This window comes from Pelophylax lessonae, assembly GCF_965119305.1.
Source record: "Pelophylax lessonae genome assembly, chromosome: 3".
NCBI lineage: Eukaryota > Metazoa > Chordata > Amphibia > Anura > Ranidae > Pelophylax > Pelophylax lessonae.
The window spans coordinates 644,769,300-644,784,940 of NC_138770.1; the positions used below are offsets into that span (position 1 = coordinate 644,769,300).

The 15,641-nt window shown below is 44.0% G+C and overlaps 1 protein-coding gene across 1 annotated transcript in view; it reads right to left on the reverse strand.

Moving 5' to 3' along the window:
* The window catches only part of LOC309551659 (uncharacterized protein), a 107,847-nt gene that overhangs the window by 18,258 nt on the left and 73,948 nt on the right, over positions 1–15,641 (reverse strand). The window contains exons 18-21 of the mRNA XM_082252338.1: positions 12,302–12,418; positions 4,891–4,911; positions 2,525–2,637; positions 236–419 (exon numbers count right to left, since the gene is read on the reverse strand). Of these exons, the coding sequence (XP_082108464.1) occupies positions 236–419; positions 2,525–2,637; positions 4,891–4,911; positions 12,302–12,418 (435 nt within the window). The remainder of the gene's footprint in view (positions 1–235; positions 420–2,524; positions 2,638–4,890; positions 4,912–12,301; positions 12,419–15,641) is intronic.

Below are 15,641 nucleotides of genomic sequence, written 5' to 3' on the forward strand. Positions count from 1 at the left end.
AAGCCCAATTTGTCCTGAAATAAAAAACAAAAAAACAAAAGAAACAAGGTATATAAAAGGTATAAATAACAAAAGTTTTACTAAAACATTTCAAAGTTGCAAAACTGTGTTCAGGCATTAGGATTTGTTTTATCTTTGTCATTAAAGGGGTTAATAAGACTGACAGATTTAGTCAGGGAAATTTGGATAAAACCGATAAGTAAAAAAGGAATAAAGAATGAGGATCACGCGGTACCTTCCACTGACGGTTTGTCGATCTGATAGTGACTTTGGACTCGGGCTAAGTAATCCTTTATAAACCAGTGTGGGGTATCACTGGAAACGTTGATCCTGTATTCAAATGATCCTCCTATCAGAGATTCCTTGAACTGCACATTGTAGAACTTGTTCTGAAATCCCAAGGACATAATATTTTCCAGCTGCGAATAATATCAGAAAGATACTGTTAGATGTGAAATACAACAAATTACAAAATGTACAAATAACTACATTTTGGGGTGAATTTAAAAAAAATTTGTACAGCTATTCATCCTGGAAACTTCATGAACATTCACTCGGATGCCAGTGTTCTGCTCTACTTTCATGTATTTGTGACGGTACTGGGTATCAGACCCCTGGCCTTCTCATCCAACTCGTGACCAAAGACCAGGCAATCTCACACCATGCCGTCACTTGCGTAACAATGCCACTCTCAGCTGCACCCGGCACACAGATTGTCCGGCTTGCGGGACCACAATCTAGATGCCAGCAGGCGGAGAGCGATTGTCACCGGGCTAATTAAACCATTAACCCTTTCTCTGCCACCAAAGACATGCTGGTAGTTTACATGGATCCTGTACAAAAAAAATTGGCCCTACTGTGTATGTATGTGAGTTAGCCCTCTTTCACACAGCCGTTCCGTTTTTTTGTTCCGCTCCGGTGCTTTTTTTTTTTTTTTTGCACGGACACGGATGACACTTGTGTCATCCACTCCGTATGTCCGCATATCATCCCATCCGTTTGCGGACGATATACGGACATAATGTAGGTCTATGGGGATTGCGGATGTCAGTGGATGACACCGCTGACATCCGATTTTGCGTCCGTTCCGTTTTTTAAACGGAAGAAAAAATAGGGTTCTGTTTCGTTCCAAAAAACGGAACAGAACTGAAAGGAAGAAAATCGGATGTCAGCGGATGGTATTCCGCTGACATCCGCAATCCCATTGACTTACATTATGTCCGTATATCATCCACAAAAAAATAGAATGATATACGGACATGCGGAACGCCCGTGTGAAAGAGCCCTTAGGGACTGATGTGAATGTACAATGTATTTGTAAAGCGCTGCGTAAATTGACAGCACTATATAAGTACCTGAAATAAATAAATAAAATGTGTTGCAATGTACTGCATCAGGTTATTATTTTCTACAATGCTGACACCTAGTATTGGCTTAGAAGAACCACTACAACTTCTTTACTTATGTCATTTGGTATAACCCTCTTTTACCCCCCTCCTGTTTAGTGCTTGTTAGTTCAGTCCTAGCTAGACCATCCCTGGTTCTTCCATGTTCCCTCAGTAAGGTTCGGATCACATATATGTGAATTGGATGCGTTTTGAACCGCACCCAATGCAAGTGACATAAACGGAATATGTGAACTGCCATCCTTCATAATGGAGCCTGTTCACACATCTTTAAAAAGAGTCCTGTGTGTTTTGCAGTCCGGTTTAGGTACGATTTCTAACCAGAAAAAATGTTTGTCTTGGCTTGTCTTTGTCTTGGCATACACTTTAATGTACTAAGAAAGGCAATCAATGCCTTTTATATAGATAGAGAAATCTAATGACTGCTGGTCTAAAGGTGGCCATACACACTTTATTTTTATTATTCAATCAAAATGATCAAATCTGCAAACAATCGAATAGCCATAACTTCTAAACAGAATCCCCGCCATGTCTATCTGACGTCATCGAGAGGCTCTTCTGGATTCAGCAGGCAGGCCTCTCGATGAAGCGCTGATAGGCCCACCCATTCCTACTGTTCTTAAAGTGAAAGCCTATGCCTCCTGAAATATGTGCCGTACATATCCCTGGAGCTACCGCGGGCAGTGTGCACATCATATGTCTAAGGCAAGTGACGTACATACAAAATACAAAAAGACGTAAACAAAAGAAATAAAAATTGCCCTATTCCGCCAGAGGGAGGGAGGAGGGGTGGAGAGGCGAGATCTTCTTCGGGAGGTTGAGAGTCTGGTTTAATTGAACAAGTTGAAGTTAGAAGCTGATTGTACAGCTGCACCAGATTTTGCACTCTCCAGTTTTAGTAAATTAACCCCACTGTATGACCTAGAAGAGTAGAGCAAAAGAAAGCTGAAGAAAACTCATACTGACCACACCAACCACACCTCACCTTCTCCGCTCATAACCTCTAACTAATGCAGTAGATTTGGGTTTTATAGAAGCTGTGTTCTTTGATGAATCCAGCTCCAGCTCTCATAATCCCTTTCATAAAGATAGATTTGAAGTCATTAAATCATACTTACAGTTTTTTCATACTGTCTGGCGTATTTTTGGAAAGTGGCTGTGTTTAGCTTGGAATCGTTTCCTGTAAAGTTCCATGTCATCCAGTTCAAGGTGCAGTTAAATATGTTCCAACCTATAAATAGGAAATCCATGAGATGTCTCTATCATGGAAAATTCAGAATAAGAACACAAGGCGTTAGACATTTGCAGTCCTCCAACTCTAGAGAAGGCCTACCGGAATTTATAGTCAAAATGAGAGCGGCATAGCTGTTGATTGTCTTCTTACAGTATCATTATGTTTGCATGCGTGGGTATATATTATTTCTTTATTTAGGTTAGCTTACTTTTTGTGGATCAATAGTTTTCAGAGCTGGGTAGGGATGGGGTCTGGGGGTTTGCCACTATCTACACTACTACTTGTGGAGAAACCCTAGGAATGTCAATATACAAACTTTTAGCCGAAAACGTCAAAGGTTTGCCCCCCGAAATAAGGACCAACCTATATGTCCGTGTATAGCCTTTGACCGAGTCACACATTTTTTTTGAAGGAATGGATAAATCATTCCCCTTTCTGTAAGAAAAAGAGGGCCCACAGCAACAGTATTGTCAGTGTGTGTTGGCAGAAATGCCAATTCCCTATAGAGAGAGGTAGCTTTTTATGTTTTTAATGTTTTTGAAATTTTGTTGGCCTTTGGTACATGCCTCCTATGGCAGCGCCTGGATTGCCATGCCTTTTGTTTGACAAAAGCATGCTTATTAGCCCTACAAATGGCCAGAATTAAATATAATGATTTGCCCCTCTCATCTACCTTAATAGGGTTTATCGCAAAGTTCGAGAAAAAATTGGTAAAACTGTTTGCGACCCCAACCTAGGCAGATCCACTTAGGTCCAGCTTATCAGGTCCAGTTTCAAAGGGGGTTAAGGCAGTGTTACGGATTAGGGTATAGGTTAAGCCAGGGGTCTCCAGATTTTCTAAAGAAAGGACCAGTTTTCTGTCCTTCAGACTTTTGGGCGCCAAACTCAGCCCAGTGGGAGTAAACAATACCTGATCTTTGATATTAGGGGAGAAATAGTTGGAAATTAAAAAAATATCTAAAAATTGATCAATCCTGAGGATGATGTCCCTAAAATACCAGGAAAGTACATATACCGCCCCCCCCCCCCCAAATTACCCCTTTTTGGAAAAGAGACAGTTAAAAGTATTTACTAAGAGGCATAGCAAGTTTTTAAAAGTGGTATTTTTTAGGGAAATAAAAAAATAAACAAAAACATGTTTTTCATTTTTTTTTTTTACATACTGTCAGTACAGCGTCATCATATAACTGGTTTGGCAGTGATCAGGGACACTGACTGGTGACAGTATGTAAAAAAAAAAAAAAAGCTATTACTTTTTTTTATACATCTTGTGACCAGAGCAATAAAGTGTTACCATAGTAACAGTGTACTACACTGAGGAGGTGATCAGGATTTTTTTTTCAAAAATTATGTTTGCCTATAACCATGATATTCATTGTTATAAGCAGCCATTTTTCTGAATGAAATTTATTCATTCAGTGTGTATTGTTTTGATTAACTGTAATTGGCCACAGCTAATCACATGGTACAGATGGACTGTGATTGGTCCTGTACTGTGTGATCACTGTTACCAATCAAAGCGAGCAATACAATAGTACACAATGAATAAATGGAATGCCATGAATGTGTACAATTATCATGTGATCTGCTGCGATCACATGGTACTGGCAGTGGCCCGAAACAGTAATCTGTCATCGGCTGTGGCCAGTGTACAAAGCGGGTAAGAGATCACACTGCAGCGCGGCCCGTTGGGTGCGTTTTAGGGAGGACGTCATATGAGGTCCACCAAAAATGGCAAATGTCCCGTCTGACCTATAGACACATGATGGCTGGTACACCATAATGGCCATATACGCCCCTTTCACACAGACGTCCTGATTGGATCCGCCTGTCAGTTTTTTCAGGCTGACCCGATTGGAACCGCTATTCTTCTCTATGGAGCGGCGGATGTCAGCAGACATGTGTGCCGGCATGCAATCCTGCTAAAAACAGACGGGGATGGGGATCCGTTCCGCATCCATCCAGCAGATTGGTTTAGATGGCAGTCAGATGGAAATGGAAAGGAGAACAGTGGGCTGTCTGTGTCCATTCTGCATCAGTGAAGAGATCCCCTGCTGAGCGGGTGGATCCACTGCTGGTGTGAAAAGAGCTTTAAGAGTTAAAACTCAGCTGGTCCCTGCTGAACCAGCGTGGGACCCTATTTGTGTAGAGGACCAGAGGAGGATGGAGATGAGGAATTACTGTTTTAGGGTGAAAATCTGCTTTAACAATTCATGTTTGCAATAAAATACAGAAGGTATTCATTTATACCTGGTGGATTTGTTGAGTCACCTGAAACGAGAAACATAAAAACATAAAAACATTAGCCGTAACATGTCAATCCCACAGGAAGTCTTTGATAAAAATAGGTTAAGCATTATCTACAGTATCTAGCTGGGTTATATTTAGTCATTTCTATGTTATCTGTTTAAACCAGATTACATTGTACACAGAAACACAATAACAGCAGAGAAGACAGTGCAGGGACATTATGAAGACAGTGCAGGGACATTATGAAGGTATCACGGGAACTAATTATTATCGCTATGTGTTTACTAAACTGTTACAATTCCACCGGTGACACTAAACTCTGGTTTTAAAAAAAATGATATTCAAGTTTGTATTTCTAACTTAAAAAGTCTCTTCTATTTCTCTCATCCTCCTCCAAATTCTATTTTTGCTGCTGTGATCTGATTTGCTGTTAGAGGGTGACTGCATAGATTCTCCACGGGCCCACTCTATGCATAAAAAACACAGTAAGAAATTATTTCATGAAAAATAGTTTACAGGGCAATTAAGTAGTGGATGTGTTTGATTTATTTTTTTTTTTAATTTTTGGAGAATAAAGATATTGTGTAGAGTCACTTTAACCACTTAAGCCCCGGAGGATTTGGCTGCTAAAAGAGGGGGTATTTTGCGATTCGGCACTGCGTGACTTTAACGGACAATTGCGCGGTCGTGCGACGCTGTACCTAAACGAATTTGATGTCCTTTTTTTCCCACAAACAGAGCTTTCTTTTGGTGGTATTTGATCACCTGTGCGATTTTTTGATCATGCGCTATAAACAAAAAAAGAGCGTCAATTTTGCAAAAATAACAATATTTTTCACATATTTTTTTATGAAATTCCCCCCCAAAAAATGTAAAAATCAAAATTTTTTAACATTTTCGGCCAATTTGTTTTATGCTACATATGTTTGGTAAAAAAAATAGCAAAAAGCGTATTTTGATTGGTTTGCGCAAAATTTATCGCGTTTACTAACTACGGAAAAGATTTTTGTCATTTTTGTTGTTTTTTTTTTTTAACGCGTAATGGCGGCGATCTGCGATTTTTTTGCGGTACTGCGACATTGCGGTGGACAGATCGGACCCTTGACTGACATTTTTGACACTTTTGGGGTTACCAGTGACATTTCTACAGTAATCAGTGCTATACATATGCACTGTTACTGTAAAAATACACTGGCAGTGAAGGGGTTAACTTTATTTGAGAGGGAGGGGCTGTGTGTGTCCCTAGGGGCGTGATTCTAACTGTGATTGGCTGTGGCTTGAGCTGTAGAAACAGTGATCAACGGTCCTACATAGTAGAACCGTGTGATCACAGTTTCTACACAGGGGAGAATGACAGGCGGCTTGTTTACACTAGCCGCCTGACTTTCTCCCTCTCCCCCGACGATCGCTGAGTGACGGGCGGACATCGGGTCCGCCGGTCACACGCGCGGGGGGGTCCATTGACACGCGGGAGCGGGAGCGCGCCGCCGGCGTGTGCTCGCTCCCCAGAGCCTCACAGGCTAGTGACGTACCCCTACGTCACTCTGCCTGTGAGGGGCTGACCGCCGCAGTATATCTACTTGCGGCGGTCGGCAAGTGGTTAATGTGTACCTGTGCCCAAACTCTAGGCATTAGGGCTCATTCACAGATGTGCACCCCGAATGCAGACACATTGCACCCAGGGCCATTCATCTGTACCTGTATGCATGGAAATGCTTGTATGAGTGGTTACTAGCAAATAACCGGAGCCCGTCATTTATTTGTACAGGTGACTGTACTCAAGACCTGTGACTCCCTGGGGGCAGAAGTATGCTCTTTTGTAATGATGTACGACCCTCTGCACCCATATGAATTAGCCCTTTTCTGCAGGGACGTGCGGTGAGGGCAGTGGCTGGTGAGGCACTGACTAGTATCCGAGCCAGATACACACAGGTTACATATTCACAAGTTACGTATTCGATTCTTATAATGTAGGCGATTGCAGTTCTACTAGTTATACTCCTTAAGGTCCGGTTCACATTAGTGCCATCACAGAGATCGCATGTAATTCGGAGCGCACTGCTCCTAAATTACATGCGATCTCTGAGCGGTGCAAATTTCAGCCATACAGTTTGTATGGCTGAATTCGCACCGCATCCGCACTAAACACGCACATGACCCTTTTTTTTTTATCTGCAGCATAATTAGATCGCATGGTGGTCCACACTAGTGCGATCCGATTCTGTGCAAACTTGCAGATCGCACTGCGATATGCGATCTCAACTGGGGGTGTCATTAACTTTTAATTGACACCCCCTGCGTATGGCATATGGCAGTGTGAACTGCCAGAGGTGCGGATGCGATGCGGGAACACGCTGCATATTCGCAGCGTTCCCGCATCGCAGAAGTGTGAACCGGGACTAAACAAAAATATGTACAACCCTCTGCACCCACATTAATGTTTTCTTCACAATGCCTGCAGATATAGAGATGAAAGAGTCTTAAAATATAAATGAACCCTTACTGTTCTGCCTTCAGCATGATATTAAAGCGGAGTTTCGGCCTCGGAAATTATTTTTCAATAAAAATACCCCCGGGACAGTCAGGGCTAGTACATTTCATAATGGATAGCTTCTGAACTGTCCCGGGTCGCACTTACCTTTTAGAAGAAATACATACCTTGAACATTTCTTCTCCAGTGCTGCCATCTCAGGTGTGGGCAGCTGAAGCCAGCGCGTCCTCTTTGATGTCCTCTTCCGTGTCCTCTTCGGTCCCACAATGCCCTGCATCGGCCCCGCTCGCCACTTCCGGGGCAGGCGCGTCGCTGCACAGCTTCTGACGCGCCTGCCCCGGGAAGTGATGAGCGGGGCCGATGCAGGCACATTGATTCCTGGGAGCGATGACGTTCAACTCCCAGGAATCAATGCAAGCAGGAAGTGATGGCGCGGGCTGCGGCCGCAGAGGAAGAAAGTGGAAGAAAGGTAAGTATATTTTCTTCAATATCAAGGTAAGTAATTGAAAAAAAATTCGGGACTATCCATTTCTTTTTTAGGTGACACTGAGCAAGTAGATGGCCCAAAGTGGATTTTGAGGCCGGGAACTCCGCTTTAATTTGGCTGTTTTGCCTGCAATACCAGGTTTGACCACAAGATGGAACTGGTTCACCTTTAACAAAAGTTCCCATTATTCTTCAGGCTAAGGAAGAGGAACAGGTGCTTCCTGGGAACTCAGACTCCATCTTAGAGACTGAAAGACGTTAATTGTCAGTTAAAGTAGCGCAGTGCCGTATTGCAAAAAAATGGCCTGGTCAGGAAGGGGGTAAAACCTTCCGTAGGTCAAGTCCTTAACCACTTAAGCCCTGGAAGATTTTACCCCCTTCCTGACCAGGGCCTATTTTGCGATTTGGCACTGCGTGACTTTAACGGACAATTGCGCGGTCTTTTGGTGGTATTTGATCACGTGTGCGATTTTTTGATCATGTGCTATAAACAAAAAAAGAGCGACAATTTTGCAAAAATAACAATATTTTTCACATTTTTTTTATATGAAATCCCCCCCCCCCAAAAAAAAATGTAAAAATCAACATTTTAGGCCAATTTGCTTTCTGCTACATATGTTTGGTAAAAAAAAAAATCGCAAAAAAGCGTATTTTGATTGGTTTGGGCAAAAGATATTGCGTTTACTAACTAAGGGAAAGATTTTTGTCATTTTTATTGTTTTTTTTTTCTAACGAGTAATGGCGGCGATCTGTTCTTTTTGTTGCGGTACTGTGACATTGCGGCGGACAGATCGGACCCTTGACTGACATTTTTGACACTTTTGGGGGTACCAGTGACATTACTACAGTAATCAGTGCTATACATATGCACTGTTACTGTAAAAATGACACTGGGAGGGAAGGGGTTAACTTTATTGGAGAGGGAGGGGTTAAGTGTGTCCCTAGGGGCGTGTTTCTTACTGTGATTGGATGTGGCTTTGTGTGTAACAGCACAGATCAACGGTCCTACATAGCAGGACCGTATGTTCTGTGCTTTTACACAGGGGAGAGTGACAGGCTGCTTTGTTTACATTAGCCGCCTGTCTTTCTCCCTCTCCACCCGACGATCGCGAGTGACCGGCGGACATCGGGTCCGCCGTCACACGCGCCGGCTTCTTCGGGTACGAGCGGGGGCAGGAGCGCGTCCGGCGGTGCGCGCTCGCCCCCTATTCGCTCCCACCGGTACGTCACTTTGCCTGGGAGGGGCTGACCGCCGCCGTATATAGTCGGGCGGCGGTCGGCAAGTGGTTAAACTCAATTTTTAAAAAAGACCGTACTTTTATGACAGATGAGACCCTAGTGGGCTCATCTGTCATAAATGCTGCTCCTGGATTGTCAGTGGTAACTCACACTGAGCCACGCATGCGCAGTTCAGAGTGCATTTACAGCACCACTCTGTGCTGTGATGAAGTGACTCCCGTGTACATGTGCGGGAATGCTGTCTTTGTGGCTAAGCCATTCAAGCGACTGAACAGAGTTGGAATGGAAGATGGAATTCCAGAGATGGAAGCATCTTGAACCAGCTGAAGCGCTGACAGCTCAGCACTGGAGGGCAGATTTTGACAGGTGGGTCTGCCATGTGCTAATATGGGGTGCATACTAGCACAATATGGCATAAACCTCCCAGAGGCTCATTTACAAAAATATATATATATTGCAGCTTGGTTCCCCGTTAAACTAACAATCCAATTGCTCTGGAAGAAAATTGAGTTAGTTGGCATTTCTGTAAGTGTTCTGGGCAGGGTATACCTCTGTGAAATCTGCCACTGGAGACAAATCAAGGCGCTGAAATGGCAGCTGGCAGCTTTTCTTCTGCAGGAACACCGGACAGGAAATCATCGTTACATGGAAGACTAGAGCCCCCGGCTACACCACTTTTATTTTAATCAGCTTCTGTTCCGATAACCTCCTTATACCTTTACATACAGATCCATGATTGTTATTAAACCCCCTTTTACCTAAAGCATTTTGTGAAAATCGTGTACCCCGGGCATAGCGGCACTTTAAATAGCACGGTTTTCTGTACGCTTAATATACCTAAAACCACTCGCTGAGCCGAAAGTTAAACTAATGCAGCTAAAGCTTTCAATTACTGAGCTTTAAATAGCAGAACCCCTTCCAGTGTTGCCTTTTCACGCTGCGGAGAATGTGTTGTGCCCCACTTTTTCGATATGGAACTTTATATAAGAACGCTCTGGAATAAATTAAAAACAAGCCATGCTAGCACACGCCACTTACTGCGGGAAAACAGAGCCGGTGAATGACATGTTGAAACAATTCAACAATATTTAATGAGCTCTAAATAGAGTCGGAGACATATTACATGTTGCTAAAACTTGTTAAATGAGTGACAATCTGGGACATGATTAGTTCTGCAATTATATAGGTTCTCTAATAACCGTCTTCTGGGGGAAAATACACTAAAAATATACCAACCACATAAAGGGTCACTCCGATTCACTTTTTTTAGCTGATGGGGAGTTAAAATGCATTTGTACGCCGCCCACACTAGGCTAAGGCTGGCCACAGATTATACATTTTTTTTGTTAAATCTTCCTGTAGATTTATCAAAACCATATAATATGAGATCAGACCTAAACACTTTTAGTTTGTATGCAATCAGGCAGGCCCTTGCACTACAGCAGGGGTCAGCAACCTACGGCCTCGCGGGCCGCACCTGGCCCGCCGCTGCTAAATGTCCAGCCCGTCAGAATGGAGCAGGAAGCTGAATGAGAACACTAATAAGAGAGCAAGAGCTTCTGGAGTTAACTTTCCAGGTGATTAGTTGCTAGGTGGTCCCCCCCATCCCAAGTTGCTGAAGGGGTTAAAACCAGTGGCGACTGGTGCTCCATTGGTTGGGGGGTGGCAGACAGACCTGGCCACAGACCCCCCCCCCCGTCACTCCAGTCCACACCATATTCCCCCCCCCCCCCCCGGGCGCCAGTTCACTTGGTGACCATTCCCCCCTCAGACGCATGGATCCCCCTGCGCCCCTAATGGACGGGCCGGCCGCCACTGGTTAAAACTAGTGTTCGACCGATGTTGTTTTTTTAATGCCGATACCGATATTTTGGTCATCGCATATCGGTATCGGCCGATATTGGCCAATATTTTCGGACATTTAAAAAAAAAAAAATGTTTTTATTTTTTTTTTACCGGTACTGTTGTGGGGGGATCTGCGGGTCTAAAAGACCCCAAACCCCTCTTCTGCACTTAAAAGCATTCAAAATGCTAAGTTTGGCTGTTTTGAATGCTATCATTTTTTTTTATTTGGCCCCGCCAGTACCCGGAAGTGATGTCATGGTTTTTACATGGAGACCCGATCAGAGCCGAATGCGGCTTTGATCGGGTCTTCGGCGGCGGTGGAGGTAGGATGCCGGGTCTCCCGGTGGGACGGGAGACCCGAGCGAGCTGCGGAAAGGCGGCGGGAGGGGGGGGACGTCCCCTCCCGCTCCTTGTAATGGCAGCCGAGCGGCTTCTCAGGCGCATTGGTTGTCATTACAAGACAGCCGACTGCCGGCTATGGACACCGGTATAGCACTTTCCCAAAATATGGGCAATATCTGTAACCTCAGGGGCCGATTCCGATATATCAGGGAAAGTGCATATCGGCCCCCAATATATCGGTGTTGCCGATAATCGGTCGATCCCTAGTTAAAACCCCTTCAGTGACTTACGGTAAGTCACTTACCTCGGGTCAGGCTCCACCAGCGCCCCCTGCTAAGTTGCGCCCTAGGTGACTGCCTAGGTCGCCTTACTGTTAGCACTGGCCCTGCAACCCAAACAGGACCCCTTAGTTGAGCAACACTGAGCTTGAGGACCTTGCTGACTGCGGCATACCACTTTAAAACAGTCCTGATATGAAGACTGTACAATTTGAGCTGAAAGCTTCATGCTGTCATAGTTTTCCACACACAGAAGTGATCAAAAGCTGTGTTATTACATACAGCAGCCTTTTTCAACCAGGGTGCCCAGGGTGATTTAAACCGAATCCACCCTGCAACCAATCACATCATCAGTTGAGAAAGGAGGACATCGGGCACCTGCATAACATGCTTGTTTGTCCCTCCCCTGTCCCTCTCCATCAACACCAGGGTCACATTAGCTGAGTAAGGGAGAGAAACTGTGGGAAAAGAAACATTAGAATACTGATCAGTACCAGTGTGCAAAAGTGTGATTGGTTTGGAAGAAAAAATCACTTCCAAAGTTGGGTGTCCTATGTTTGCTGTATTATGTAAAACCATTTGTTTCATTTTTTAAATTTTTTAATTGGGGTGCTGTGAGATTGTGCGGAATTTTAAAGGGTGCCTTGACTGAAACACTGACATAGTGGATATATGATAGGTTTGGCCATACTTCCATGTACTAGTTTCCCCTGGACATTGCAATACTTACCACACTCTAAGTCATTAACACTTTTGTAGTGACAAGAGCACTTGAATGAGCCAGGACTATTGATACATCCGTATTTAGCATTTGGACATGCAGTTAGACTTTGGCATTCGTTGATATCTAAAAATTGAAAAAAAAAAATAAGTTGTAATTTATATATGTCACTGGCTTAAAGAAAAAGCTTCGCTGTAAGCAACAGCAAACTACAAATTAATACAGTAACCTAATAATAAATTAATGACACTCTGCACTATACACACACGCCCATCAGCCATAACATTATGACCACCCACCTAATATTACGTAGCTCCCTCTTTTGCTCCTAAAACAGTCCTGATCCATCGAGACATGGACTCCACTGGACAAAGCATCACACCGCCTACGTCAGCTTGCCTTATTCCCATACTGCATCCTGGTGCCATCTCTTCCCCGGGCGGGTGACGCACACATACCCAGCCATCCACAGGATGTAAAAGAAAATGTAAATCACCAGACCAGGCCACCTTCTTCCATTGATTTGTAATCCAGTTCTGATCTCATGTGCCCGTTGTAGGCATTTTTGTCTGTGGACACGGGTCAGCATGGACACCCTGACGGATCTGCATCTATGCAGCCCCATACACCACACACTGCGATGCCCTGTGTGTTCTGACACCTTTCTATTTGAACCAGCAAGAACTTTTTCAGCAATGTGAGCCACAGTCGCTCTTCTATTAGTTCCGACTTCATGGGCCAGCCTTCCCTCCCCACGTACATCAATGAGACTTGGGTGCCCATGATCCTGTTGACGGTTCCCTGGTTTCTCTTCCTTGAACCACTTTTGGTCAGTCCTAACTAGTGATCAGCTGATATCGGTTTTTCGGTGCCGATACCGATATTTTGGCCAATGCATATCAGTATCGGCCGATATTTTTGTACATTTAAAAAAACATTTTTTTTTACTTTTTTTCTTGACAGGTACTCTTGTGGAGGGATCTGGGGGTCTAAAAGACCCCAAACCCCTCCTCTGCACTTAAAAGCATTCAAAATGCCAAGTTTGGCTGTTTTGAATGCTGTCACTTTTTTTTTAATCTGGCACCAGACAGTACCCGGATGTGATGTCACTCATGACATGGCTTCCGGGTTTTTGCATGGAGACCCGATCAGAGCCGAATGCGGCTTTGATCGCGTCTTCGGTGGCCATGCAGGCTGGTTTCCTGGGTCTCCCGGTGGGACGGGAGACCCGGGCGAGCCGCAGAAGGCAGCGGGAGGGGGGGAGGGCGTCCCCTCCCGCTCCTTGTAGTGACAGCAGAGCGGCTTCTCAGCCGCATCGGTTGTCATTACAAGACAGCCGACCGTCGGCTATGGACGCCGGTACCGGGGTGATGCCTCTAGCTGCAGGCATCACTCTGGTACAAGCACTTTCCCGAAATATCGTCAATATCGGTAACCTCCGGGGTCGATTCCGATATATCGGGAAAAGTGCATATCAGCCCTCATCATATCGGCTTTGCTGATAATTGGTCGATCCCTAGTCCTGACCACTGCAGACCAGGAACATTCCACAAGAGCTCCAGTTTTGGAGTTGCTCTGACCCATCTAGCCATTACAATTTGGCCCTGATCAAAGCTACTGAAATCCTTACATTTGCCCCATTTCCCAATTTTGCCCAAGGCTTTTTTAATACATCAACTTCAGGGACAACATGTTCACTTGCTGCCTAATATACCCCACCCGCTTTCAGGTGCCATTGTCATGGGATAATCAATGTTATTCACTTTACCTGCTGTGCTTGTTATCACTAGTGATAATAAACCGAATTCTCTAGTGTGCCCATCGAAAAATAAAAAAAATCGGTTCCATTTGTTGTTCAAACCTTTTCATTTATACTAAACAGAACATTTCAGATAATAGAAATGAAAACCTCGTGTATCTGCTTTTATTGACAGGAAATACCTATTTCCTTCAATTTCTGCATCTTTCTACCTAGGAAAACATCTCCAGGGACAGACGGGTAATTTCTCTGTTTAAATAATATCACATTTTTCATTTTCCACTTCCATATCAGAGAGAAATAGTGTTTTCTAAAACTCATAGATTTACTGGAGCTGAGCTATAAAAACTGGAACAATGAAACACAAAGGCTTATTGCTAGCAACCAATTTGATTTATTTTATTTACAGTATTAAACTAGATTGGCTGCTTTGGACTTTGATGGAACTACCAACTAATAAGGGCTATGGGAGCGAGGCTGTGCAGAACTGCCATGCCTGTAAATTGCACTGGGCTCTGGTGTAATCAGCACAGCTTTGCTGTAAATTTGACAGCTAGGCCATGTTTTGCCTTTGGAATCCTGCAGAACTCATCTGTCACTTCAACAGCTGCATTCAACTGTTTGTATCGGAAGTACTGACAGTGACTCCTGATACTAAGAGCAGGACCAGACCAGCCCTGTCCAGCATATTATAGTTGGAGAGCTGCTTATCTGTTATAATCTGCAAGCTGCTGCTGTCAGTTTGACAGCCAGGTCTTGCTGTGTCTCCCAGGAATAGCTGTTAGCACTACTGTATGAATGACCTCTGCAAACAAAACATTTAAAAAAAATTGTAATGATGTAAATACAATGGAATAATACTATTATTACTGTGTGTATGTTAATAATTTTAATTAATTAATTTAATTTCCCTAATTAGTTTTAATTAAGTTTATGTTTTAGCCCTTTTTAACACTTAGGCCTAATTTGTTTGTAAGGGCGAAGTAGGGTCAAAGCTCTTTTGGCCCTACTTCCCCTGTGGGTCACAGGAGTGCACTCGCTGAGTTCTGCACTGCTGTGACCCATATTCAGCTGACAGCGTGCTTAAGTCTGCTGTCGGCTGACGTCACTCAGCTGGTCCAGGCTTTGGATGGATCCTAACTTTAATGTCGGGATCCATCCTGATGTCTTACCGGCAGCTGACTCAGCCTCCCAGCATGCTGCTGAGAGCACGAGCCAGCCACTCCTGTCCCCTCAAAAGCCTGGTGCTCAAGTGAGAGCGCTGAAGGGGCAGAGAACTGAGGGATCTGCAGTCTTTGATTGCTCAGTTCTCAGTCTTAGAGGCAGCGGGAGACAGATGCAGTATCGGACCTACGCTGCATCCACCTAGGTGAGTATAAATGTTTATTTTTTTATCGATCCCATACTTCTCTTTTGTTGATTGTTGTTGGTTATCATATTGTTAATAAAAGCACACCTCTGCAATTTATGAAAAAGGGAGGAAAATAGGAATATGAAGGGCATCACCAGTCAGCAGAAAGTTGGAGGTTTCAATATCTAAAATACTGGCCATCAGTGATGAAGGGACTTCTTCTTAGGGGTGAAAATGGC